Below are 21,406 nucleotides of genomic sequence, written 5' to 3'. Positions count from 1 at the left end.
CAGGTGGGTTCAAGAGGATCTAGATATAATTTGCATGCAATCTGCATATGATTAGTGTCATCTGTTCTGAAGAAGCAGTTTTTGAGTTAGAGCTGCCTCACTGCTTCCCTTAATGCCATCATGTGCCCATTTGTCTCTTCCTTCCTCCCTCCACTCTTCTCTCATCCGGGGATTCAGAATTCTTACATTCAAAAAAAAAAAAAAAAAAAAAGAGGACAAGAGGACTCTGGGCAAGGTGTTGCTCGCTGAGTACACCTGGAATCTTTGCAGGGTATTTTGGGAATGACAAACACTCATGAGCTGGGAGGCACCTCGTGAACGCTCACTGGTCTTCTAGCCCAACATTTCTGTTTAGTCCAAGGCAGGGACTTTGGCCACCAAGACAGATTCACAACCTGTTTTCTCCTTCCTGGGCCTTTCTCTTACCTGCCACGTTCAGGTCAATGCTAAGACCACTGTCCTGCTGAACAACTGTAGACACCACTGACTGAACGAATGGAAGGAACCAGCCTCTCTAAAGGTCTTTGCTTGGCTTTCTGTATCTCCATTAATTTGTGAATCCGCTATTTTCCCTGCTTCTCTTGCCCATCACCGTGGCTCACCTGCATTTACCTTCTCTTTGCTCACATACATTCAGAGCAAAAACACTTTGGGGGGAATAATGCTCCAGCAGAGAAGGTGGCGCACCTGCTTCACTGTTACCCTGCAGAGGGTAGAAGTCTATTTCTCAGGTCGACTTTGGCTTCCCAGAGTTGGCCAGCTCCTACTGGCATCAGACTGTGACTCAGCCCACAATTTTTATCTCCTTCTGGGGCCCTATCTTGGGTCTGTCTCTCCCAGGATCAGGCCCAGCCAGGAGGCCTGGATTATTTACACTTCTTTGGCTCCCTTGAGCAGCAGACTCTGTGGGCCCGGGAGCCGTAAATCTACCTCCTAATCACACCAAGCTGCTCCATGCAGTCTGGCCTGTTCTTGCGGGGCTGTTCATCACACACTGAGACAGGGGCTGTGGCCTAGAGAGAAGCCTCCGGGAAGTGGCTGGCCCTGGCTGCTTCTCTCTGGCTCCCTGAAAAAGCCTCCAAGGACTCTGCCTCCCCGTGGACCCCCAAGCAGCCAGCCCAGAGGTCTCTCTTGTTAGATGGAACAGTTTCTGAACAAAAGGTCACAGGTTATCAGTTACTCCTGGGCTTCCAAAAGAAAGGATTGGTGTCAGCACTTACCTGTCTCTCAGACATGATGTACAGGTAGCGCTGATCAATGGAGAAGGCCATGTCCCGGAGGATGGGGCTTCCGTCTTTGAGCACAGAGACCATCTCGTACTGGACCCCTCCATGGGGGGGACCATCGGCTCGAATCTGCAAAAGAAACAAGGCATCCTCAGCATCCATACTCAGCAGTCCCCCGTGGGATTACCTGTTTCAGCCTCTGACAGGTCGCTTTCCCGAAGATAATCCCCCACCGTACCCCTAGTTGCTACTCTGAACCAGACCAGGCTTCAGGGAAGGTAGAGGTGCTTCTCAGTTCAAGCAGCCCAGCTTCCAGCAAGAGAAATCCTGTCCCAAGTGGTCTGAGTGTGCTGGGTCTGGGATTTCTGATGATGGGTTCATTTGTGTGTGCCTATGTGCCCTTAGGAGCGATTCTGGATATTCCGATGTGGTTATTGTTGCGTGTGTCTACATATAGCACTTTGTGGAGGGTGTGTGTGTGTGTGAGTGTGTGCTTGCACACACTTTCTGGTGTTTGGGGTAGGAGACTCAATATCTGATTGCAGTACTTCTGTCTCAGGTGGGGTAAAACAATCCTATCAACTATCAAAAAGCTGGGAATCAAGAGATTCAAGATTTTAGACTCTCAGGAAGGTCTTTCTGACCCCAAATATATCCCCTGCATGTGTGCAAATTCACCCTGGGATTTGGGGGGGGGGCAGGAATCCTGGCTCAGACTCTCAGAGCCCAGGTCTAGATAGTAAGTCAGAAAGGACCCGGACACCATCAAGTTCACTGCTTCTCAGCCCTGGTTGCACATTGGAATCATCTGGGGAGTTCTAAAAGCTACGAATGCCAGAGCCGGATCCGTTAATCAGAACCTCTGTGGGTGGGGCCCGGGCATCTTCTTTGGGATTCAAACTCCCCAGGTGAATCTGATGAGCAGCCAAGGTCTAGGAGCAGCGATGGAGTCCAGCGGTTTTCAAGCCAGCATGCCTTGAGAGTCACCTCGGGGTCTTGGGAAATCGTACGGCTGAGCCCACCCCCGGAGTTTCTGATTCAGCGGAAATGAGGCTTGAGAATTCTCACTTGCAACAAATTCCCAGGTGATGTGGACATGGCTGGTCTGAGGGGGGAGCGGGGAGCGGGGTTCGACAGGGCTAGTCTAAGCCCTGTGTAGAATTCAGCTCTGTAGGGACGCCTGGGTGGCTCAGTGCTTGAGCATCTTGCCTTTGGCTCAGGGCATGATCCCAGGGTCCCAGGATCGAGTCCCACATTGGCTCCTGCTTCTCCCTCCGCCTGTGTCTCTGCCTCTCTCTGTTTCTCATGAATAAATAAATAAAATCTTAAAAAAAAAAAAAGAAAGAAAAGAATTCAGCTCTGTGTAGCCTCAGCAGAAGACAGTCCCTAAGGTCCTACAAAAAGCTGGCATCCAGGAGTCCTCGGTTTGAATATGCTCCCGCCTTCAGATTTCTTGTTCCCAACAGCACAGCTGACCACCAATCCCCACCCCGACTTGTTTCCTCTGTCCTCATCCCATCCCAAAAGCCCTCTAGCTCGAACCCTATTTCCTCTACGAGGCCTCCCCTAATCTCACCACCATTCTAATTGCTCATCACCCCGATGCCTCTTTTTTTTTCTATTAGACATTTTGTCTCAGGATTATAATCAATTGATCTGTTCATTGTATACGTACTAGCTCCCACGTATTGATGATCCATTCTCATTGTTCTCTAATTGTCTCACACGTGCGTAAGTCTGTCAACACTGTGAAGGCAGGGATGTGTTTTCTATTTCTCTAATAACCCTCGGAGGACTAGCATGGGTTCGGGAACCTAGCTGGTGATGGATCAAAGGGGATGCTTGAGAAATACTTGTTGAAAGGACATGAACCCTGAACCAGCTGATAAAGGCTCGTGAACTCTAGTGCTAAATCAAAGTGAGGTCAAAAGGCATTTTCTCTGGAAGACAGTAGGATTCGGGCTGCCTCTCTGCATTCCCTTTCATTTTTCTCTTGTACTTCTAACCATACCCTTCCCTCTGCCTGTTTCTCCCACACCAGGAGCTCCTGAGGGCAAGGACCAAGACTTAGTCATCCCAAGGGCCAAGCTTGGGGCCTGATGCCACAGCAAACTCCCCTTTGCCCTTTTTCTGCCTAGCTAGTGGCTTCCTATGTTCAAGCTGTTGCATCCAGGGGAAGGGGCTTGAGAGGGGTGGGGGGAGTCACTGAATTCATTCTCAGAGGGTGAAGGAAGACGCTGCGGTCGGCAATGACGTCATGAGACTGAGGTTACTACCCTCTACCCAGGTGCAAGTATGATTATGGATTCAACCAGAGGGAAGGGTCCCTACCTCCGAAAATGCTGCACAATTAAGAAGGTTCCCCCAACACATGAAGCAGCACCAATCTCTCTTAGATGGGCAGATCTGAAATTTCCTTGATATCCTTCCAGAAATATAGTAGTTTCTAGTCAAAAAAAATTCTTGGGCTATTGCAGAAAGTAAAGAGAAGATGTGATCGCCATGGCTTCTGGCTGGCTTGACCTCGGTTTCCTGTCTCTATTATATGGGGGTGTTCAGGCTCCGTTTCTCCCTTTGGAGGGAAAAGGGTCCAATGGTTCTCATCACCCTCCCTATGACAGCTGCTCTTCTTCAGGGAGATTGGAGTCTCCTCGAGGTACTGCTCAGCCCAGGAGCCGTGGAACCACACCCTCCCTCAGGCCTGACCCAAGATCTCCCTGCCTAGGGAGGCTAGTGAGCCCTCTGCCAGCTGGGGTGGCCTCCTCCCCACGAGTCTGGGCACCTGGTTGCCTCCCCAGCAGCACCTGGACACAAAGTCAGAAGGAGGAATGGCTCAAGTCTGGCCTTCCCTCGGTGGTCCCCGTGACTGGATGGTACCCACGGCCAGCTTGGAGCTGGAATGGAATCAAAGACGACTTACCATCACACACTCTGCTGTGTCCCACTTAGGACCAATCCAGCCATTAACTTTTTCCTGAATCAAAGATCTAAGCAGGTTTTTTTTTTTTTTTTACCTCCCATCTGCAACCCCAATCTTTTAATAACGCAGTTGAAGCCAGAATCAAACCTACATAACTCTCAAATGTCAAAGCTAACACCAAACCAGAACAGAAACTGTTCTTGGGACTGAACCTGAACTAAGCGATCCTATTTCACTCAGTCTAAGTCCCTGGAGGGAAGAGCACTACTGCCCAAGAAGTCTGTGCCTCTCCACTTACTCTCTCATCCCATGCTCTCTGCCTCCAGGTTGTGTGACCTGTGAGACACCTGCGGGAGGGCACAGGAGAAGGAGAATGGGGCCAGGAAGCCGGGGACTCAAAGGGCATGGGGTGGGGGCAGGGAAGCTGGCAGGCAGGCAGGGGGCAGGAGAAGCCAAATGGGCAGCAGGCGGCAGAGATCTTTCCCTCCCTAACGCCCCGTGCTCCCTCTGGGCAACGTGCCCAAGTGGGCAGACTATAGGTCTGGGATGCAGGGTTCTCTGGGTTTCTGTCCAGACTCTGTGCCTGGGCTGGCCATCTGCCTAACAGGCCGAGGCGATCGGCTCGGTGCCGGTCACAGGAGAACCACAGTAGCAAGTGCTAGAGCTAGAAGGGCTTTGGAGCTCCCCTCACCTAAGCTCTTCCACTCCAGGCTCGCAGCTAGCCAGTGATGCACCTGGGGTTCAACCCGGCTCCAGCCTGTGGGGCTCAGAGGAGAGCACACGGCTGATGATGGAGAAAGGGCCCCGTGACGGCCACCGGGGACGAGGGTGCTGCTGTGGGCCAAGGGCACAGTTTCCCAGACTGCTCTGCCTCCGAGAGAAAGTTCTGAGATTCAAAGTGGTCTCTATCCTTACTCGACACAGGATGGTAGTGGTGCGGTGATGGTCAGGGAGTCCCCAGCAGAGGTGGGATGTTTAAATCCAACGCATCGAGTCCATTCTGTGCTGTCCCAGAATAACTAAACTGCTGTGACACAGTTTTCAGCTCTTAAGCGTGTGTCCCCAGGGCCAGGTTTCAATGACCACAAGGACCACAACGGACTGAAATAGGTCACAAACCAGTGCAAGAGAAGGGTGTCACCGGCCCAAGCTGCACAGGGCAGGGGAGGAGCTGGGGCAGAGGAGGGACGTGATGCGCACAGGGGTGCGAGAGTCACTTGAACGTGGCTTTCTGGTTGGGCTCCTCCTCTCCTGAGAAGGCCTGGCCCCAGTGGACACCCAGAAGCTACCGAGGCCATTCTGCTTGGACAAAGCTCACAAGGTAGGATGAGAGGCCCAGTTTGCCGCAGCGGAGGGCGGACAGTCTTTACTGAGACCGAGAAAAGACAGACTGTGCCTACACTGTCACGCAGGGAGATTCAGGCTGGTTCCAGCAAGAATTCCTGTTGCACAGAGCCCTGGCCACAGCATGAGTGGCCGCAGGACCCTGCAACCTTCTTGGAGGGGTTTGAACTCAGGATAACTTCTTTCACTTCGCGGCTCAACGTGGCCCTACCTGAAGGCGGTAGCACAGACTTGGGTGAATTTTCGAAGGACCCCGTTTGCCTCAAGAATTTAATAACGGGGGACGCCTGGGTGGCTCAGCGATGAAGCACCTGCCTTCGGCTCAGGGCGTGATCCCGGGGTCCCGGGATCGAGTCCCACGTCGGGCTCCCCGCAGGGAGCCCGCTTCTCCCTCTGCCTGTGTCTCTGCCTCTCTCTGTGTGTCTTTCACGAATAAATAAATAAAATTTTTAAAAAAAGAACTCAGTAACAGCGACCGTGCTATTGCTTTCACCATGTGCTAAGGAAGCGCTATTGAAGGTACAGAACAAAAATCAACTGTCTTATCCTTATAAGAACCCCTGAGGTAAGTATTATTATTATTCCCATTTCACAGGCAGGAAATTTGAGGCCAGGGCGAGTCCGGTGGCCTTCCCAAGATTACATAGCTAAAGGGCGGCAGAGCTGGGGATCCCCCACCCGGCCCCATTTCTCAGGCGCTCTGTGACTCTCCTAAGAGAGGGTAACAGGAGGGGCTGGACGATGTGAGGGACAGTGTGGGGGGGGCCGCGCACGACTCCCTGGCCCTCTGGGTGGGAGGGGCCTCTGCTAAATGAGAAGGAAATCGTAATCCCATTAGTGCTTTCCTTTAAACCACGGCTAGGCCGGCGCAGAAATTAATGACAGCCTCTTTGCTTGAACATCCAATTCAAATCAGCATATCCAATTCTAATTAACTGGCTTACCTGTAGGCCCCTCCAAACCTTTTTGCTTGTGCATCAATTTCTTCCATACTTAGCTCTAAATTATGGAGCCCCAGCTTGGGACTTGTCACTCCAATATCACTTTATTAGTAGAACTAGTAGTGTAAGTATTATTATTATTATTTATTATTATTTATTATTATTTATTTATTTATTCGGCAAGGGCTGCTGAAAAACGATGGGGAATCTTCTTCTTCTTGGGCCTCTCAGTAGGAAACAAATTGGTCCGAGAGGCATCACTATGCAGAGGGAGGCACCGGTCCTTGTCTGGAGGGCTGGCATCTAATCCCAAGTTCTCATTAATTGGCTATGTGACCTCAGGCAAGTCACTTCCCTTGTTTGCGTAATAGTCTCTGTAGCTGCCAAATAAAGTGGGAACTCCTGTCCTTATGGGCACAAAATGGATGCTGGGGGAATGAAATGAGTTATTAGCTATGCATTTCAGGACGGTCCAATATCCATTTATTACGCACCTGCCGTGAGCCAGGCCTGTGCTTGGCGCTGGGGACACCGAGGGGGAGAAAGATCCCCTTAGGAAGCCCCAGGAGCTGGGGAATGGATAAGCCAACCAGTCTTCACAAACACAGGAGCTACCCCTTGTGAGAGGAGTTTGCCTGAGGGGGTCCTGGGAGAGCAGAGTGGGAGGCAGGCCTTGGGCGGGAGGCTTCCTGGGGAAGGTGATGCCTGAATGGATGAGCAGGAGTGGAAATGTGAATTCTTTGGCTAATTTCAAGTGTGATGTCAGTAGAAGAGTGTTATTGTTATGTCTGAGCCCAGATTTCTTGGAAACTTGGTTTCTCAGACTTGAGCGTTTTGGAGAAGATGAGACTTTTGATGTGCGTTTATTGAGGGCTCGACAACAATTTCTGCAGGTCTTGTCACTTTATGTCCGAGAAGTCACTTTGGAAGAGGCCTTTATTACTTGATTTTATCTCTGCCTCAGGACTCAGGGCTTGCGTGCTCTGTGAATGTGTATGTGTGTCTGTGTGCATGTGCACACACACATAGAAACATGTAGACGTGTAAAGGGGGACGAGGTGGAGCAGGCCTGGCGCTGCTCAGACTGAACCTTGGGGTGAGCTGATGGGCGGGTGTATCTGCAGCTGTGCAGTTAGTGCTGTGCGAGAGGATTCTAGCTGAAGTTTATTTTTGTAGAGCTTCATGACCCGAATTATTTATAGATTGAAGGCTTTGGTGAATTCGGTCTCTGAGATCCTTCCTCCCTCCATCCCGCACATATACACACGCGCATGGGCACACACACCCACAGAGGCAGTAGCACCTTCCAGAGTGCTTCTGATCCCTCCTCCCTTGGAGCTGTGCAAATATTAACTACCCATCCAGAGTCACAGCCCAGTAGGCTGAGGATCCCCGGAGGACAGCTGGGAGCCCGGCCCTAAATGCTTGAACAACGGAGAGGGATATAGGAGCCAGGGAAACTCAGTCTGTGGGTTGCAATGAACCAAGAGAGCAGAGGAAGAGGAGAGACAAGGCCAAGGATCCCTCCTGTCCCTGAAAAGGAAGGAAGTCAATAAGATATGCTAAACTTTGAGAATTTTGCCCCCACTCCTGCATGTGCATAGACACAAACACACACACACACACACACACACACACACACACACACACACACACCCATACCCACATATAGGCAGATGCTTCTAGCATTGGTCCCCAGTGAGATGTCGGTCAATCACTGGGGCTTTGACACTGGAGATTGACATTTCCATGTACAATTATTTCCATTTCTGTGCATGTTAGGAATCTGCCCTGAATATTAAACTGGGGGGTGGATGATCTAGCAGAGGGGTTCATGATCCTGAGGCTTCTGGATTTCTTCCTTCATGGAAGGCTAAGCCATGGAAGGCTTTCTCCCAGAACGTGGGGAGGGGCTCCCGAGAGAAACCGTTTGTTCTCTGGACTTCTGCATCTGGGAACAGTGAGAATTAACAGCCTGGGTTAGGATAGGTGATGTAGTGAATATTATATAGAGCAATGACTATTAGTCAAGTGTTCAGAGATTCGGTTGAGGAGACTGGCTGGATTGAGAGTCTCTTTTTCTGAATTGCGGCTTCATTGCTCCTCACCAGCCAGGGGTGGATGGCCGAGTGACCACTGACCCCCGGGGCCCACAGAACCGAGAGGAGCAGCCTCTGCTTCACACCTTCCTGTGGTTAACGACCAACTGCGTTTCACAAGGGCACCAACTTCTCTCTCCCAGGGGCCTCTCTCCCTGTATGACTCAGCAGAGAGTGACATCAACATCTAGAAGCAAAAGAATCCCATCTCTCCGTTCTCCCTCTGTCTGGGACCAGCCCCACCTGTCAACCCTGCTCCAGTTCAAGACTTGGGCCAGTGAGGAGGATCCGGGAACCAGATGAGGTTGCCAAGGGCAGCGGAAGCGCTTGATTGTTCTGGGAAACAATAAGATCAACACTGGCCACTGGGGGGGACAGTTGAAGCATTAAGCAGCCTCCGAAGAAATCACATCACACGGCAGCAGAGCAATAATTCACGGGGAGCGCGCAGAGTTGTGGGGGGTGGCGAGCATTCAGGAGTGGGGGAGGAATGAATAAAAAATGATGAGCAATCTCTGCCAACCGGAAATCTCTGTTTGCCCGAAGCTCTAGCAACGTGGGGCTCTCAGAATCCCCACTCGAGGCACCGCACACAGGTTCCTGGCCTGGGGATACCCCACCTGGTTCAGGATAGCGCCTAACTTCTTGGGCTTTTTGTGAACCGGGCACGATTCAGAAGCACCCTTCAGGGCCCAGGTGGAGGGTGATGCAGGCTTTCTTATCAAACTCTGGAACTGGGTGTGGTGAGAATCGGGCAGGCTGCCGCCCAGGTTAACCGCCTTGGAAATGCCCGGCCCCACCCCACCGGAGGCCCTGCGACCAGGCCAAGCGAAGCAGCACTTCCTGGGACCCGACACACACGGCTTCCGAATTGCTCATCAGCCTTTATCAGTGTAGTTCGACGCATTTATTGAACATCCGTCGAACACGTCAACCAGCGTGCAAAAGGTTGGGGTTAGAAACATCAATGATCTTGAACAGTGTGACGTCGGCCTCCCCATTTCACAGAATAAGAAACATTAAGCGTCTAGGGCAAGTTAGGGACAGAGCCAGGCTCAGAGCTGAATCTTCCTGATTCCAAAGCCTGAACTGGGCCTCTTTCATTAGGCTCCCTCCGGGGCCCCGCTTCTCCCTAAGTCAAACGGAGAGGACGATGCCTGCACTGGGACTAGGACTTACATCTAAAAAGTGTTCGGTGCCCCTGGAAGTAAGTCCTGGGGAACAAAATAGATCCTATAGCTGTCTCCTCTACTATGACAAGGAAGGCCACCTGCAGTCTGGAGAAAGAGCAAAGGGTGGGGCAGTTAAGAGGGTTATTACCCTCTTAAATTAACTCATTCTTTTCAATGGCCTAAAATTGCCCTGCATTTTATAATCTGGAACCGTAATCTCCAGCTTTCATTAACACCGAGGATGACATTTAAAGCTGTAAGAATGGGAAGGGAGGCCTAGACTTGTGAGCACAGCTATCTGGCACCGGGCTTGTGCCTGAACACAGGAGGCTCCCTGAGATTTTAAAAGGAGAAGTCATTGAGCAAATGCATGTGGCCTGCGCACACCACGCTGCGGAAATGCGCGGTAGCCCAGGGACGGGGCGAGCACATCGCCCCGCTGCGTCTCTCGTCCCACCGCTAACGGGTGAGGCCCGAGTCTTCATTGCCTCTTATCTGTGCTACAGCAATAACCTGAGAAATCTCCCTGCCTCCAGCATATTCCCGCTGTAATCTGTTCTACCAACGCTGCCAGATTAATCTTCTTAAAACACTTATTTGATCCTGCCTTTTCTGTATGCAAAATCCTTAAATTTCAGGTGTTTGTAATTTTCTTTCCCTTGCTTATCTCACTCCTATTTTTTTTTATGATGAACATACACTACTTCGGGAATATGAAAAAAAAAAAAGAAAGTAAATCATCGCATGCACCCATGTACCTACAACACAGAACACCCTTCATTGCCTCCAGTGAGACTTTAGAAACGTTCACGTCCCCTTACTTGTCATTCAGGGGTCTAGCTAGTGTGGCCTTCTCATCCTTCTCCAATTAGGTCTCCAGGTTTTTGGTCCGCATGTCTTGGCTTGACAATTTATTCTCCTTCTTGGATCCTAACCATCCTTCAAGGCCTAACCCAAATGCCCCCTCCTCTAGGAAGCCCATCCTGATCTCCCCTTTGAACTCCCATAGTCCCTAGTGAGTCTCTCGGCACGGTGACCTGTGAACACACGCGATGATCTCTTCTAAGACTGTTAAATTCCTAGAAAACAGACATGGGTACAGCCTCCTGTGCCTTATTGCATTCGGTGCTGCTGTACACATGGTAGGGCTTCCATCACCCCCCCCCCCCCGCCCATGGAGTGAATGAATCCCTGTTCCTGCAACTGGGTAGGAACGGAACATTAGCCGCGGCTCACATTCATTTAACCCCCATTATTGATAGATATTGTGCTAAGCGCTCAATACACACTCTCTCATTACAGCCTCACAACAACTCTAATAGTCCCATGTTATGGATGAAGACACAGAGGCTTGGAGGCATGAGGTGACCTCCAGGTCACAGGGTTGGTGGGTGGAAGAGCCAGCGCAGCCTTCACTCTTGTAGGCCTCTGTTTCCCCGTCTCCGGAAAATACTGAGTGGAAAAAAGAGACTCTCGCTTTGCACATCCTCCCCACCCTCCATCGGATCTTCTGGAGCCTGGCCCACAAGCACGCTGTGCTCACTTCCCTCTGTCGAGGTGGCTGTTGGGCTCCCCACCGGACCGCCAAGAGCTCCTGGGAGGAAAGCACCCTAGCCGCTCAAGGTGCTTCTACGGAGAAGAACTCCAGGCCACCAAGCCAGAGCTCAGCTGGCTCAGAGGCAGGGAGCAAGCAAGGGTTAAGTTGGCAAAGAGGGGCTCAGCGCTGGGGTCTGGGAAACCACATCAGAGGAGGAGAGGGAAGGGAAGGGAGGCCAGAAGGCCTCTGCCCTGCAATCCCGAGACACCAGCCCAGGGGTGCCCCCCCGTGCTCTGCTACGTCTGACTTCCCGGCAGAGCCCAAGGGCACAACAGACAGCTGGGGGAGGGTCTGGCTCTTTTAAAAGATTCTGTTTGACTAGCTGTCGTCTTCACACCTTTCCCCATCTCCCCTCCCAGGAGAAGGACTTTAATAATGAGCTGCTTCGTGACAACAGACCCCTAATTAATTCATTGCTATTCTTCTGGGGCCAGATCATTCTCATCAAGGTGGGGGGAGGTGGGGCCTGTCGAGCGAGGGCTCTGATCTACTCGGTGCGCGGCTGACTCTCGCTCTCCTCCCTGCCATCGCTGCCCCGAGACCGTCCCGGTCACCTTGCGCTCTCTAACTGGACACCTGCTTCTCCTCGAGGCCAGGCCCCTCCTCAACGTCAGGCCCCTCCTTGCACCGACGCCCCGCAGCCTCTGGGCGCAGCGCCAGGATGCAGACCCTGCAGGTGGCTGGCTACAACGGGACAGCAGGTGCCAGGGGCTCACCAGGGAGGGTGAAGGAGGGAGGCAGTGCCCGGCCTGGTGAGGAGCGAGCTCTGTGCTGCCTTTCTCTGGGCATCAGCAGAGCCCCCGGTGGGCTCACGGTCAGCGACGTGCAACCCCGTTCTCGTCCAGCCTCCCCGCATCCTCCGGACCCCAGGAGCTCCCACTACCCAGGGTGCTGCGTGCTCCTGGCGTGTGGACAGCCGACATCACCTCATCCAGGGAGTGGCCACATTGCAGCAGCCCGTGGAATTCTTCACATGAGGATATGAGCAGGCGACTGGGATTAAGACTGACGGGAATGACTTAGGGACAGTCTGGGAAAAAAAAAACAACCTTAAAAAAAAAATCAACCCATGAAACCAGATCACACTTGGAGGTGATGGAAATTAAGGGGCACACGGGTCTCCCATTGAGCAGCCTCTTAGGTTTCTCTGTTTCCCTTCTCGATCTTTCAAGCCCCACACCTCAATCTTCCCTGCTGATAGGTGTTGACTGGCCGGTCAGGGCTGACGTCCTCACTTGCTGGGGCGGAGGTCACACAGGGGCACTCAGCCAAGGGACTTAATTCTCACTTTTCTCATCTGCAAAACTGGTAAAAACCAAACCGCCTACTTGGCGAGGCTGCGGTGGGGACAGATTAGATCAGGAATGGGAAAGCATCTGGGACCCTGGAAAAGGCTGCAGGGAGGTGAGGAATTTTTGATGGATTTTCTTTTTTGATCCACAGACTTGGGTGGGACCAGGCTGAGGAGGAAAATTGGGCAGGGAGGAAGTTCTTCAGGAGCCCCTGGGGTAACTGGTCACCCCCACCTTCTGTCCTTTCCAAGGGAGCAGGCTGGGTCAGGGTTGGGGAAGGAGGGGGAGGAGGGGGAAGGGAAGAGGAAGGAGGAGGAGGGGGAGAGAGAAAGAGGAAAGGTAGAAGGGGGAGGGGGAGGAGTGGAGGGGGAGGAGCAGAGAGGGGAAGAGGAGGAGGAGGAGAGGAAGGAGGGGGAGGAGAAGAGGAGAGGAGGACAAGGAGGGGGAGGAGCAGAGGAAGGGGGAGGAGAGGGAGGAGGAGGGGATGGGGAGGAACAGGGGAAAGGCAGAGGAGCAGAGGAGGGGGAGGAAGAGGGGGAGGAGGGGAGGAAGAAGGGGAGGAGGAGGAGTGGAAGAGGAGAGGAGTAGAGGAAGGGGGAGGAGGGAGGAGGAGAGGTAGGAGGGGAGGGGACACAGGAGAAGAGGAGGGAGGAGGGGGCGGAGGAGGAGGGAGAGGAGAGGGAGGAGGAGGAGGAGGGAGCAGCAGGAGCCCTTTGCATTATGGGAGTTTGTGTCCAGCTTTTGAAGGCAGCCTCTGAGCGCGAAGGAATGGTTTTGCTGGGGTCTCCACAGGACCTGTGCTGGGGACAGAGGGCCGAGGCCACCGGGGCCAAAAGGACGGCAGCTTTCTGATTCAAACCCTTTTTACTTTGTAAAAAAGGAGAGAAGTGAGGGGGAGGCTCCAGGCTTTTCCCCACAGAGAGAAGGCCGCTGGGGTAAACCTACCCACTTCTAATCTGCTCCTTAAAAAGAGCTGGAAGGAGCTACAGCTTAGCTTTTGTGTGGAGTACTAAAGCATCCCCCTCTCCTGCCCCTCCCACACCCCCACTCCTCCGGATTTTTTTCTCTTAAAAGAGCGCTCCACCTCTCCAGGGACTGGAATCATTAACTGAACAGCACTTTGCCTCTCATAGCTTTTGACAATTTGGCAGTGAGCTGGAACGTACAGAGAAACTGCAAAGCAGCAGGGGGAGAGGGGGAGCGAGAGGTGTGTCCCTGGGCCGTGGCCCCACACCTGGCTGTCCGGCTCTGCGGGAGCACTGGGTCCCCAACGGCTGGCAGGTGCTGCGGGCGCAGGGGTAGCGGCCGGTGGGCAGGGAGCCTCACCTGGCTTCCCAGCCGCGCCCCCTTCTGCTGTCACCTAGAGGTGGCTGGGGGCTGGGATGCCTCAAGGAGAGGCAGGAGTTCCGGCTCCTTATCCTACTGCACAGGGGACCCTCCCTGGGACGAGCAGAGGACGGGCAGCTGAAGGATGAGGTTTGACAGGGAGGCAGGAGCCTCCACAGGGGCCTCCCAAGGCCACAAAACCCAAAGAGGGCAAAAGGGAAATGGGAGAAAGGAGGACCACAGGTTCCCCAGTCAAGCTGTGGCAGAAGCGGCGCGGAGAGAGGGGGAACTCTGGGGTCTCCCAGGTTGGAACATCTACAGAACTGGCTTTGCACGGTCCCAACCAGGGGGAAGCTGAGGATTTTGAGGGGGTTTCTCAGGAAGGCCAGCGGGTCCCCCTGGTGAGGATCGGAGAACTCCTGGTCTCCTCCTCGCCTCCCCACACCGGGCCTTACTCAGCAATCCTAGACTGGAGCGCGGTTACCACGTCCTGAGCGCACGCTCTGTCTTGAACAGGGCACCGGGCACCTGATGTAAAACACCTACTTATCTCCAAAACCCATTTCACTGACGAAGAAACCAGGGCTCAGAGAGGTGAGGTGGCCTGACCTTGGATCACAACAGGTGGTGGAGAGAGCTCAGGGCCCCCGGTCAGGTTGATTAGACAATCTTTTATTAAGCCACACGCTTCCCGAAAACGCATTCACCTTTGTCCTGCGTATGATGTTAACATCTTGTGTCTATCATTTTAATGCCCCTATTCTGCTGTCTGAGCCCCCGTAGAAGTGCCAACAAAAATCATAAATTCCCAGATGTAGAAGCGGAATCTCTAGAGTTCGTTTTGTTCGACTTTTAGCGGGAGTGCCAAGCACAATGGGGTGCGGTGAAAAATTGGATTGTCTCCCTGAATCAAGTTACAGCATCAGAAAGCCACAAGCCTGGCCTACCGAAGCTTAACCCGCAAAGCTTCACTTTCCTAAATGGCCTTATCCACTTGCTTCTCGTTGCTGCTCCAAGAGAGTAATTCGGTGGATGTGGATTGTTAGGTGGCGGCCCTGGCACGTGAGCAGGAGCTAACACCAGAAACTGTCACATAAAAGACGCTTCTGATGCCGATGGGAAACTTTTGTCCTGGTTTCTGTACGTGGTCTCACATGCCAAATCATTCGTAGACTGTGATGTCTGGGAATCGCCTCTCCTGAAAAATAGGTATACTTCTTTCTACCTGAGAGTAAGGATTTCTAGTTCATCCCATTTCCCTTTTTGATTTGGCTACCAGGATACTCGGGCCAAATCTGGGGCCCGGGCTCCGGTGCAGACGCGTGCTTTATGGTTAGCACACTTATTTCCACTCCCGTCACGTGACTTGGATCTTCCAGTTCCGTGCTAGTTTTCATTACATACGTTTGCCAAACGTTTTATTACAAGTTACTTAATTCCTCATTTGGACAGAAGCGGGATGGGAATGCGTGTAAATAATTACACTCACGCACTCACATGCTGGTCTGCACCATGTGAATTTGCACTCGGTCCTATGTTGCTGTGGTAAAGTCTCAGGTCTCTGCACTGTGTGTCCATGTCCTTTCTCTGTGGGTAGCAGCTGGCCAGGAGCTTTCCGAGCAAGGGCCTGGACTACTCCCAGGTAAAGGTGATGTCACATTGGAAGAGAGGGAAGAGGTCGGGACATGCCCCTAGAGACCAAGAACCAGGTTTCAATTCGATTCTGTGAGGCTACCTAAAATCCATCATTCAGCTGTGGGTCTCCCCCGTGGTAATGTTCTCTGACTATCTGTACAACGGAAGAATGAATAAATCAACTAGAGAAGGAATGCCTTTCTGAGCCAAGAAAGTTTCTCCTAGGAGAGAGGGCAAGGACGGTTTGGCAGAAAGTCCCATCTTCAGGCCACAGAAGGAACTCGAGCTCACTAGGAGCTCGGTGGGGACCAAGCTCCCCACCCCGTCCCCATCCCCCAGCCAGGCCAAGAGCATTGGTCACCTGCACCGTGTGCAGCAAGACCGGGTCAGTGTGCTGGACACCAGGAGAAGGGGAGTGGGAAAAGGGGGAAGGAGGATGGTAGGAGGGAAGCCTTTTCTGCTGCCTTTCTGTTCTCAGTCCCTGGATTGAGTGAGTGGCCCCATAGCAATGGTGGGTGGAGAAACGGTGGTCTCTACGGTGGTCTCTACACGTGTCTGTCTGTATTCCCAGCACTCTCCTTCCACCTCTAATCTCCCATCCCCTTCTGCTCCTTCTCATGTTTCTCCTGCCGGTTCCTGTTTCTGCCCACCTATTATCTCTCTGTCCTCCTCTCTACGTCTCACCCTCTCTTCGGCATGTGTGTGCACACACGCCCCTCTCCTGGATATCCCAGAGAGAAGCTCTTGCTGCCGCCCGTCTGCCCTCATCTCACCGACTCCAGAGACAGTCGAGAGCAGAAGACACCGGCCCCAAGCACGGGACACCGCACATCCCTGACTGACCTGTGTCCAATCTCAGATTCCAACTCTAATCCCAGTGGCCTTGCCAATGTCAGTCGGGCTAATTTCCTCCTGTAATTAGAAGGGACCCCCCCAAATTCCATCTCTAATCCCAGATAATTAGCTCTCTGATTGCCAGTGCGGGGCAGGAAACCTCGTGTTTGGAGAGGGATTTTGGACGCAAAGATTAGGCCAACACCATGCAGGAAGCTGCACTGGGAAACAGGCCGTTCACAAAGTTTGTTGTTGAAAGAGATTTGTGGTGGGTACGGGGCCTGTTTCCCACCTGGTGATCTGAGCTGCCTCTGACCCCGTCAGGTTTGGCAACAAGTAAGGACCCTTCCTCAGCCTGCAGGCTCCTCCTATCGCAGGCCCTGTCGCTGCTACGCTAGCACATCAGATCGAGGAGACTCCCAGGGAGGGGATGCCTTCTGCTTATGGAGGGCAATGTGTGTCTCTGCAGGTGGGAGGGAGGGACGGCCCCGTAGGTGTCCACCCCTACGTGCTGGATGGGTGGCAAAGGTTAATAAAATATGGTAGGTGACAAGACCGCCATGACTCCTACTGATCCGGAGAGGAGGAGAGATGCCAGGAAAATGGAGGAATAAATCCCTCTCTTACAGGCCTCAGGGAGGACTCCTCCAAGTGGCAGGTGATGAAGACCCTGCGGTCCGAGTCTCCCGGCTGAGACTGAGACTCCCGGCTTGTTAACAGAGCCAGCACTGCATTATCATCGGTTCTGCAGATGGTGCACCCTGGTAGGGACATTTTCTGTTTTGTGTCTGTCATCTAAATTTCCCTTCTGTGATCCTCAGGATCATCCTGCAAGGGTCGGTATCCTCTTATAGAAGAAAAAAACCAAGTCTCCGAGAAAGCAAATGACCCCCGCAAGATCACAGAGCAAACCATCATGGCATGGCTGAGGGTAAGGCACTAGGCTCCAGGCAACTGGTCATGCTTCTTCTGTGCACAATCCCACGCCTTCTGGCTGCGAGATCCTTCCATTGGGAGTTTGAGCATTTATGATGTTAGGCTGATGGAAGATTTGGGACACTGATATTCAGGGAGCTCTAGGGCTCTGACTGCTAAGGATGGCTCAACTCCTCTGTGAAGACTCTGAAAGCCCAACGCTACCATATAACATCCGTCCAAATTTTTTCCTGATGCGGAATGGGGCTGGCATTCTCAGGCCGCCTGAATAACCCTGGTGTGGCCAGAAGTGAGGCCCCTTCCCTTTTCTTCTGCACTACTCAGAGCCAGAAGATTAGCTTCTGAGAGGAAGGGGCAGGAATTGAAGCTGGGGCCTGTGCATGGGGGACCTGCGCTCCCAGAGCCGGAAGGGAGCAACAGGGGCCTGAGGGCTGGCACCTGGGGGATTTGCCCGGCCCTGCTCCCCCACTGTGGCCCCTCCAATGAGCTCAGGGCATGGGGGAGGGGGGCAGGCCATGGATGGATTCCAGATGGGCTATCAGGTTTGCCCATAGTCGACTGTGAGGCTCCTCGGGTCTCAGCAGCTCCCTCAGCGCCGATGCGGCTGCTTGGCAGAAGCCTGCTGTGGAATGCCAGTGAAACCCAACCCGCCTCTCCCACTGGCTGCCCCCTCACTCCCCCTGCACCAGAGATAGCACATTTCTTCCCAGCCCCTTCTCTCCTTCCTTAGTGCACTCCCCTGCCCCCAGAAGTAGAAAGCACTAGAGCTGAGGACTGGCTGATAGCTGGGCCCCCAGCTTGGGATCTTTGACCCGAAAGATTTTCCCCTCCACGCCTCCCCCACCCCCACCAGCCTCCAAGAAGAAGTAGCTCTATAAGGTTGTGGGTTCGAGTTCTGAATCCTTGAGAACAAGGCGCCTACATGGGGAGCCCACGAGGTAGAGGACAGAAGCTCCTGCGTCCCTCTGATTGTCAGATCTGGCCAGTTGGCTCTGACTCCGGTGTGGGAGGGGAGAGGGGAAAACTAAGAACAAGGGGGCCGGATATCCCATATCCCCACAGCACTGCACCATGGCGCAGCTTGCAGAATTAGCAAGCGCACCTCATTCCATCCAACAGGCTGGAAAAAAGGGAAGTCCTCTTTATCCCCATCCTACAGAGGAATATACTGAGGCTCTGGGAGGTCTAGGGCAAAGGTTTGTTTTCGGTCTCTGGAATGTGGCCACAAACATTTCTGAAACATTTTGCAGGGTGTGCCAAGGATAGGGCTCAGGCTTTGGGGATACGGCGACAAATAATACATAAGATCATGCCATAGAAGCCTGTGCTGTTTTGCCGATGTCACGTAATTAATAGATTAATTATTCTCATAGAGGGCCCTCAGGGTCTCATCATATAATAGACTTTCACACATCCTCACCCATTCGCTGTGGTTTAAACGAGGAGATCAAGTTCATTTCTGCCTCGCGGAGAGAAGAAGGCAGTATTGCAAATCCGATAAGGGGATGGCGTCAGGATTTCCTGGCCCGTGAAACGTGCCTCAGTCTCCCCCTGGGTGTCAAGGTTCTGCTCTACAGTGACTTGATGCTGAAGTTTCTAGAACCTTCCATCTCAGCCTCCTCCAGCCAGGCCTGGCACGCCTCTTCTCTCAGGTCCGCCTTGGGTCGTTTGTTAATGACTGGCAGGCTGGAGGTGATGCTGCCCTGTCAGGGTTGATTAGTTGGGGCTGAAATTTGCATTTTGCTTCAGAAAACCAGTTTGGGATCTGGCTGGCAGAAAGCAGCAGGGCTCCAGCTTCAATAGAGAATGCCCCTGAGGCCAGGCATTTGAATTAACCACAGAAGCCTTTTCTCCCCTTTCCCTCCACTTCCTCAAGCCCCTTCCTCACCTCTCCCCTCACACCAGAAGGCTGGTTGACTGCAAGCAAAGGGCTCTCTGAACACGCTTGCAGAAGAAAGGCCTTTTGCTGCTTCTTCAAAGAAGATGCGAAGCTCCCTCCAGCCTCTCTGGAGGATCGGGGAGGGAACAGGCTGTCTCAAAACGCCATTAAAACCTCTCTCACATGAAAAACAGGCCTGGAATGTGCAACTTCACGAGACAGTGGTCCCGGGAAGCACGGATGCTGGTCTTCTGCTCCCCGAGGGCGCGCACAGGTGTCTAGGCCCCAGCTGGGGGCCTGGCCCTGTCCTGGGAGGTGCGAGGGTCCCCGGGCCAGAGAGACAGCCTCTCCGCATTCCAGCCTCACCCTTTTTTAATAAAACTGTTCTCTTTCTCCTCCCTCCCTAATTTCCGAGGGAAGCGGCCCTGTTCTTCTCAGAGATAGCGGTCTGGGTTCTCATCACACGCCGCCTTCCCAGCCTCCCTCGCCGGCCCTTCCTCTCCCCAGTCCTGGTGCTATTTTAAGTTGAGGCTTCCAGCCAAAATCTGTACTTTATTAATTACGCGTCAACTACTCTGTGTAATGGTTAATGCGTTTTCCAGATTGTATCAAACGCACAGTGAAGGGAGAGGATCCAAGGGCCGCCTGGGTGCCTGGCGGGGTGGGTTCTGGCTACGTACGGGGCGGCAGCCGGGGCCGGCCCGCCTGTGTCTGCTCGTGGGCTCCCCTCTGCTCCCCCCTGGGGCCTCTGTTAAGACCAGGCCCCAGTCGGACTCACGGGTCTCTATTTAAAGAACTCAAGGCACCCCGAGGGGAAGGCAGGAAAACCCGCCCCATTAGGAAGGGCTGATCTGGGGACAGCCCGGATCAGTGGCAGGGTGGACGGGAGGCTGCAGGGGGCGATCCGCAAGTGTGGCTGGCTCAGTGAGCGGCCACGGCGAGGCTGGAGATGACGCAGACCATCTGTTCTCCTCTCCAGAGGAGAGAGAAATAGCATTTGTATCAAAGCAAGAGAGATGAGAGTGAGACCCGGGCATCACGTTCCTGACCCGCCAGGCTTCCAGCGCTGGCGCTGACCAGCCGCGTGCCTTGAGCAAGTCTTTCAGCTCCTCCGGGCCTCAGTTTACCGATCTGTAAAGCTAGACTCGACTCAAGATGGCCCCTGGGGTCCTTTCAAGATTGGGTCATTTGTGTGTCTTTCTGGGAGAAGTTAGGAGAGAGTCTGGGGATAAGAAGGATCTCTTTGGGGTGAGCACAAAGATGAGTTGTGTGCACTTCTTGAGCCCCAGGAATTCACAGTCAGGGGAAGACAGACGACAGTAACATACGACATCAAGATGCTAGCAGGCAGGCACCATCCTATGTGCTTTACGCATAAGAACAACTAAAGGCCCACAACAGCTCTACGAGACAGGTTCTCCTACCTGCCCCGTGTTGCTGATGAGAAAAAAGGCACAGAGAGGTTTAGTGACTTGTCGGGAACCACACTGCCAGCAAATGGACAGACCTAATTTGGAGCCCAGACGGTCCCAATGCAAAGACTGTGACACTCGCCACTGCGCACGCTACCTCGGGCGGAAGGAGGATACGCAGTTCACACATAAAGCTGGCTCTGCTACCCGCCGTCACCAATGATCGGGATCCAGAGGACTGGATAAACCCACGAAGGCTTCACTGAAGAGGTGGGATGTGAGTCGACGGGGCCTGGTGAATAGCTTGAGCCAAGGTGCAGGCGTGGACTGAGAAGGGGCCACTCAGGGACGGGGAAGGGAACCGGCAAGGCTGGAACCAGGGGGCGTGAGTGTAGCAGAGGCGGCGTGGGGAAGGGGTGGGGAAGGGGTGGGGAAGGGGTGCAGGAGGAGACGAAGCATCGCTGGTGGCGTGGCGACAGGACCCTGTTCAGGACCCGGTGGGGAGGCTTTCAGGGGGTGAAAGAAGGTGGTCGGTGACTCCGGGGCAGAGGGCGCAGAGGCCAGCACCAGTTCAGGAAGAAGGGATGACATGAAGGGGGGCAGGTGAGGCTCCTAGAGAAGAGGGACAACCGACCAGACCAAACGTGGGCCACGAGGATGAGGGAGGAGGGAAGCTGCGGGGACCCAGGGCTGGCTAACTGGTGAGGGACCTGGGCGGGGGATGGGGTGACAGGTCTGCGTGGGGCGGGGGGGCCCTAAGCTGTGCACACTAGGGGCTGCTGAAGCATTTACC

The 21,406-nt window shown here is 53.5% G+C and overlaps 1 protein-coding gene across 5 annotated transcripts in view; it reads right to left on the bottom strand.

Annotated features, from left to right (window-relative positions):
* PLXNA2 (plexin A2) overlaps positions 1-21,406 on the bottom strand; it is a 207,963-nt gene that overhangs the window by 110,212 nt on the left and 76,345 nt on the right. The window contains exon 4 of one of the 5 annotated variants that reach the window (XM_055319349.1): positions 1,221-1,355. In XM_055319349.1, the coding sequence (XP_055175324.1) occupies positions 1,221-1,355 (135 nt within the window). Of the gene's footprint in view, positions 1-1,220; positions 1,356-6,689; positions 6,860-8,127; positions 8,383-12,199; positions 12,330-15,615; positions 15,707-21,406 lie in introns of those variants that run through there. The other 4 variants (XM_055319351.1, XM_055319352.1, XM_055319350.1 and 1 more) reach the window with 4 other exon arrangements.

The sequence above is a fragment of the Nyctereutes procyonoides genome, unplaced genomic scaffold, assembly GCF_905146905.1.
Source record: "Nyctereutes procyonoides isolate TBG_1078 unplaced genomic scaffold, NYPRO_anot_genome, whole genome shotgun sequence".
Classification (NCBI taxonomy): Eukaryota; Metazoa; Chordata; class Mammalia; order Carnivora; family Canidae; genus Nyctereutes; species Nyctereutes procyonoides.
Note: the sequence above shows the minus strand (reverse complement) of the source record. Positions and strands in the feature narration are given on the sequence as shown.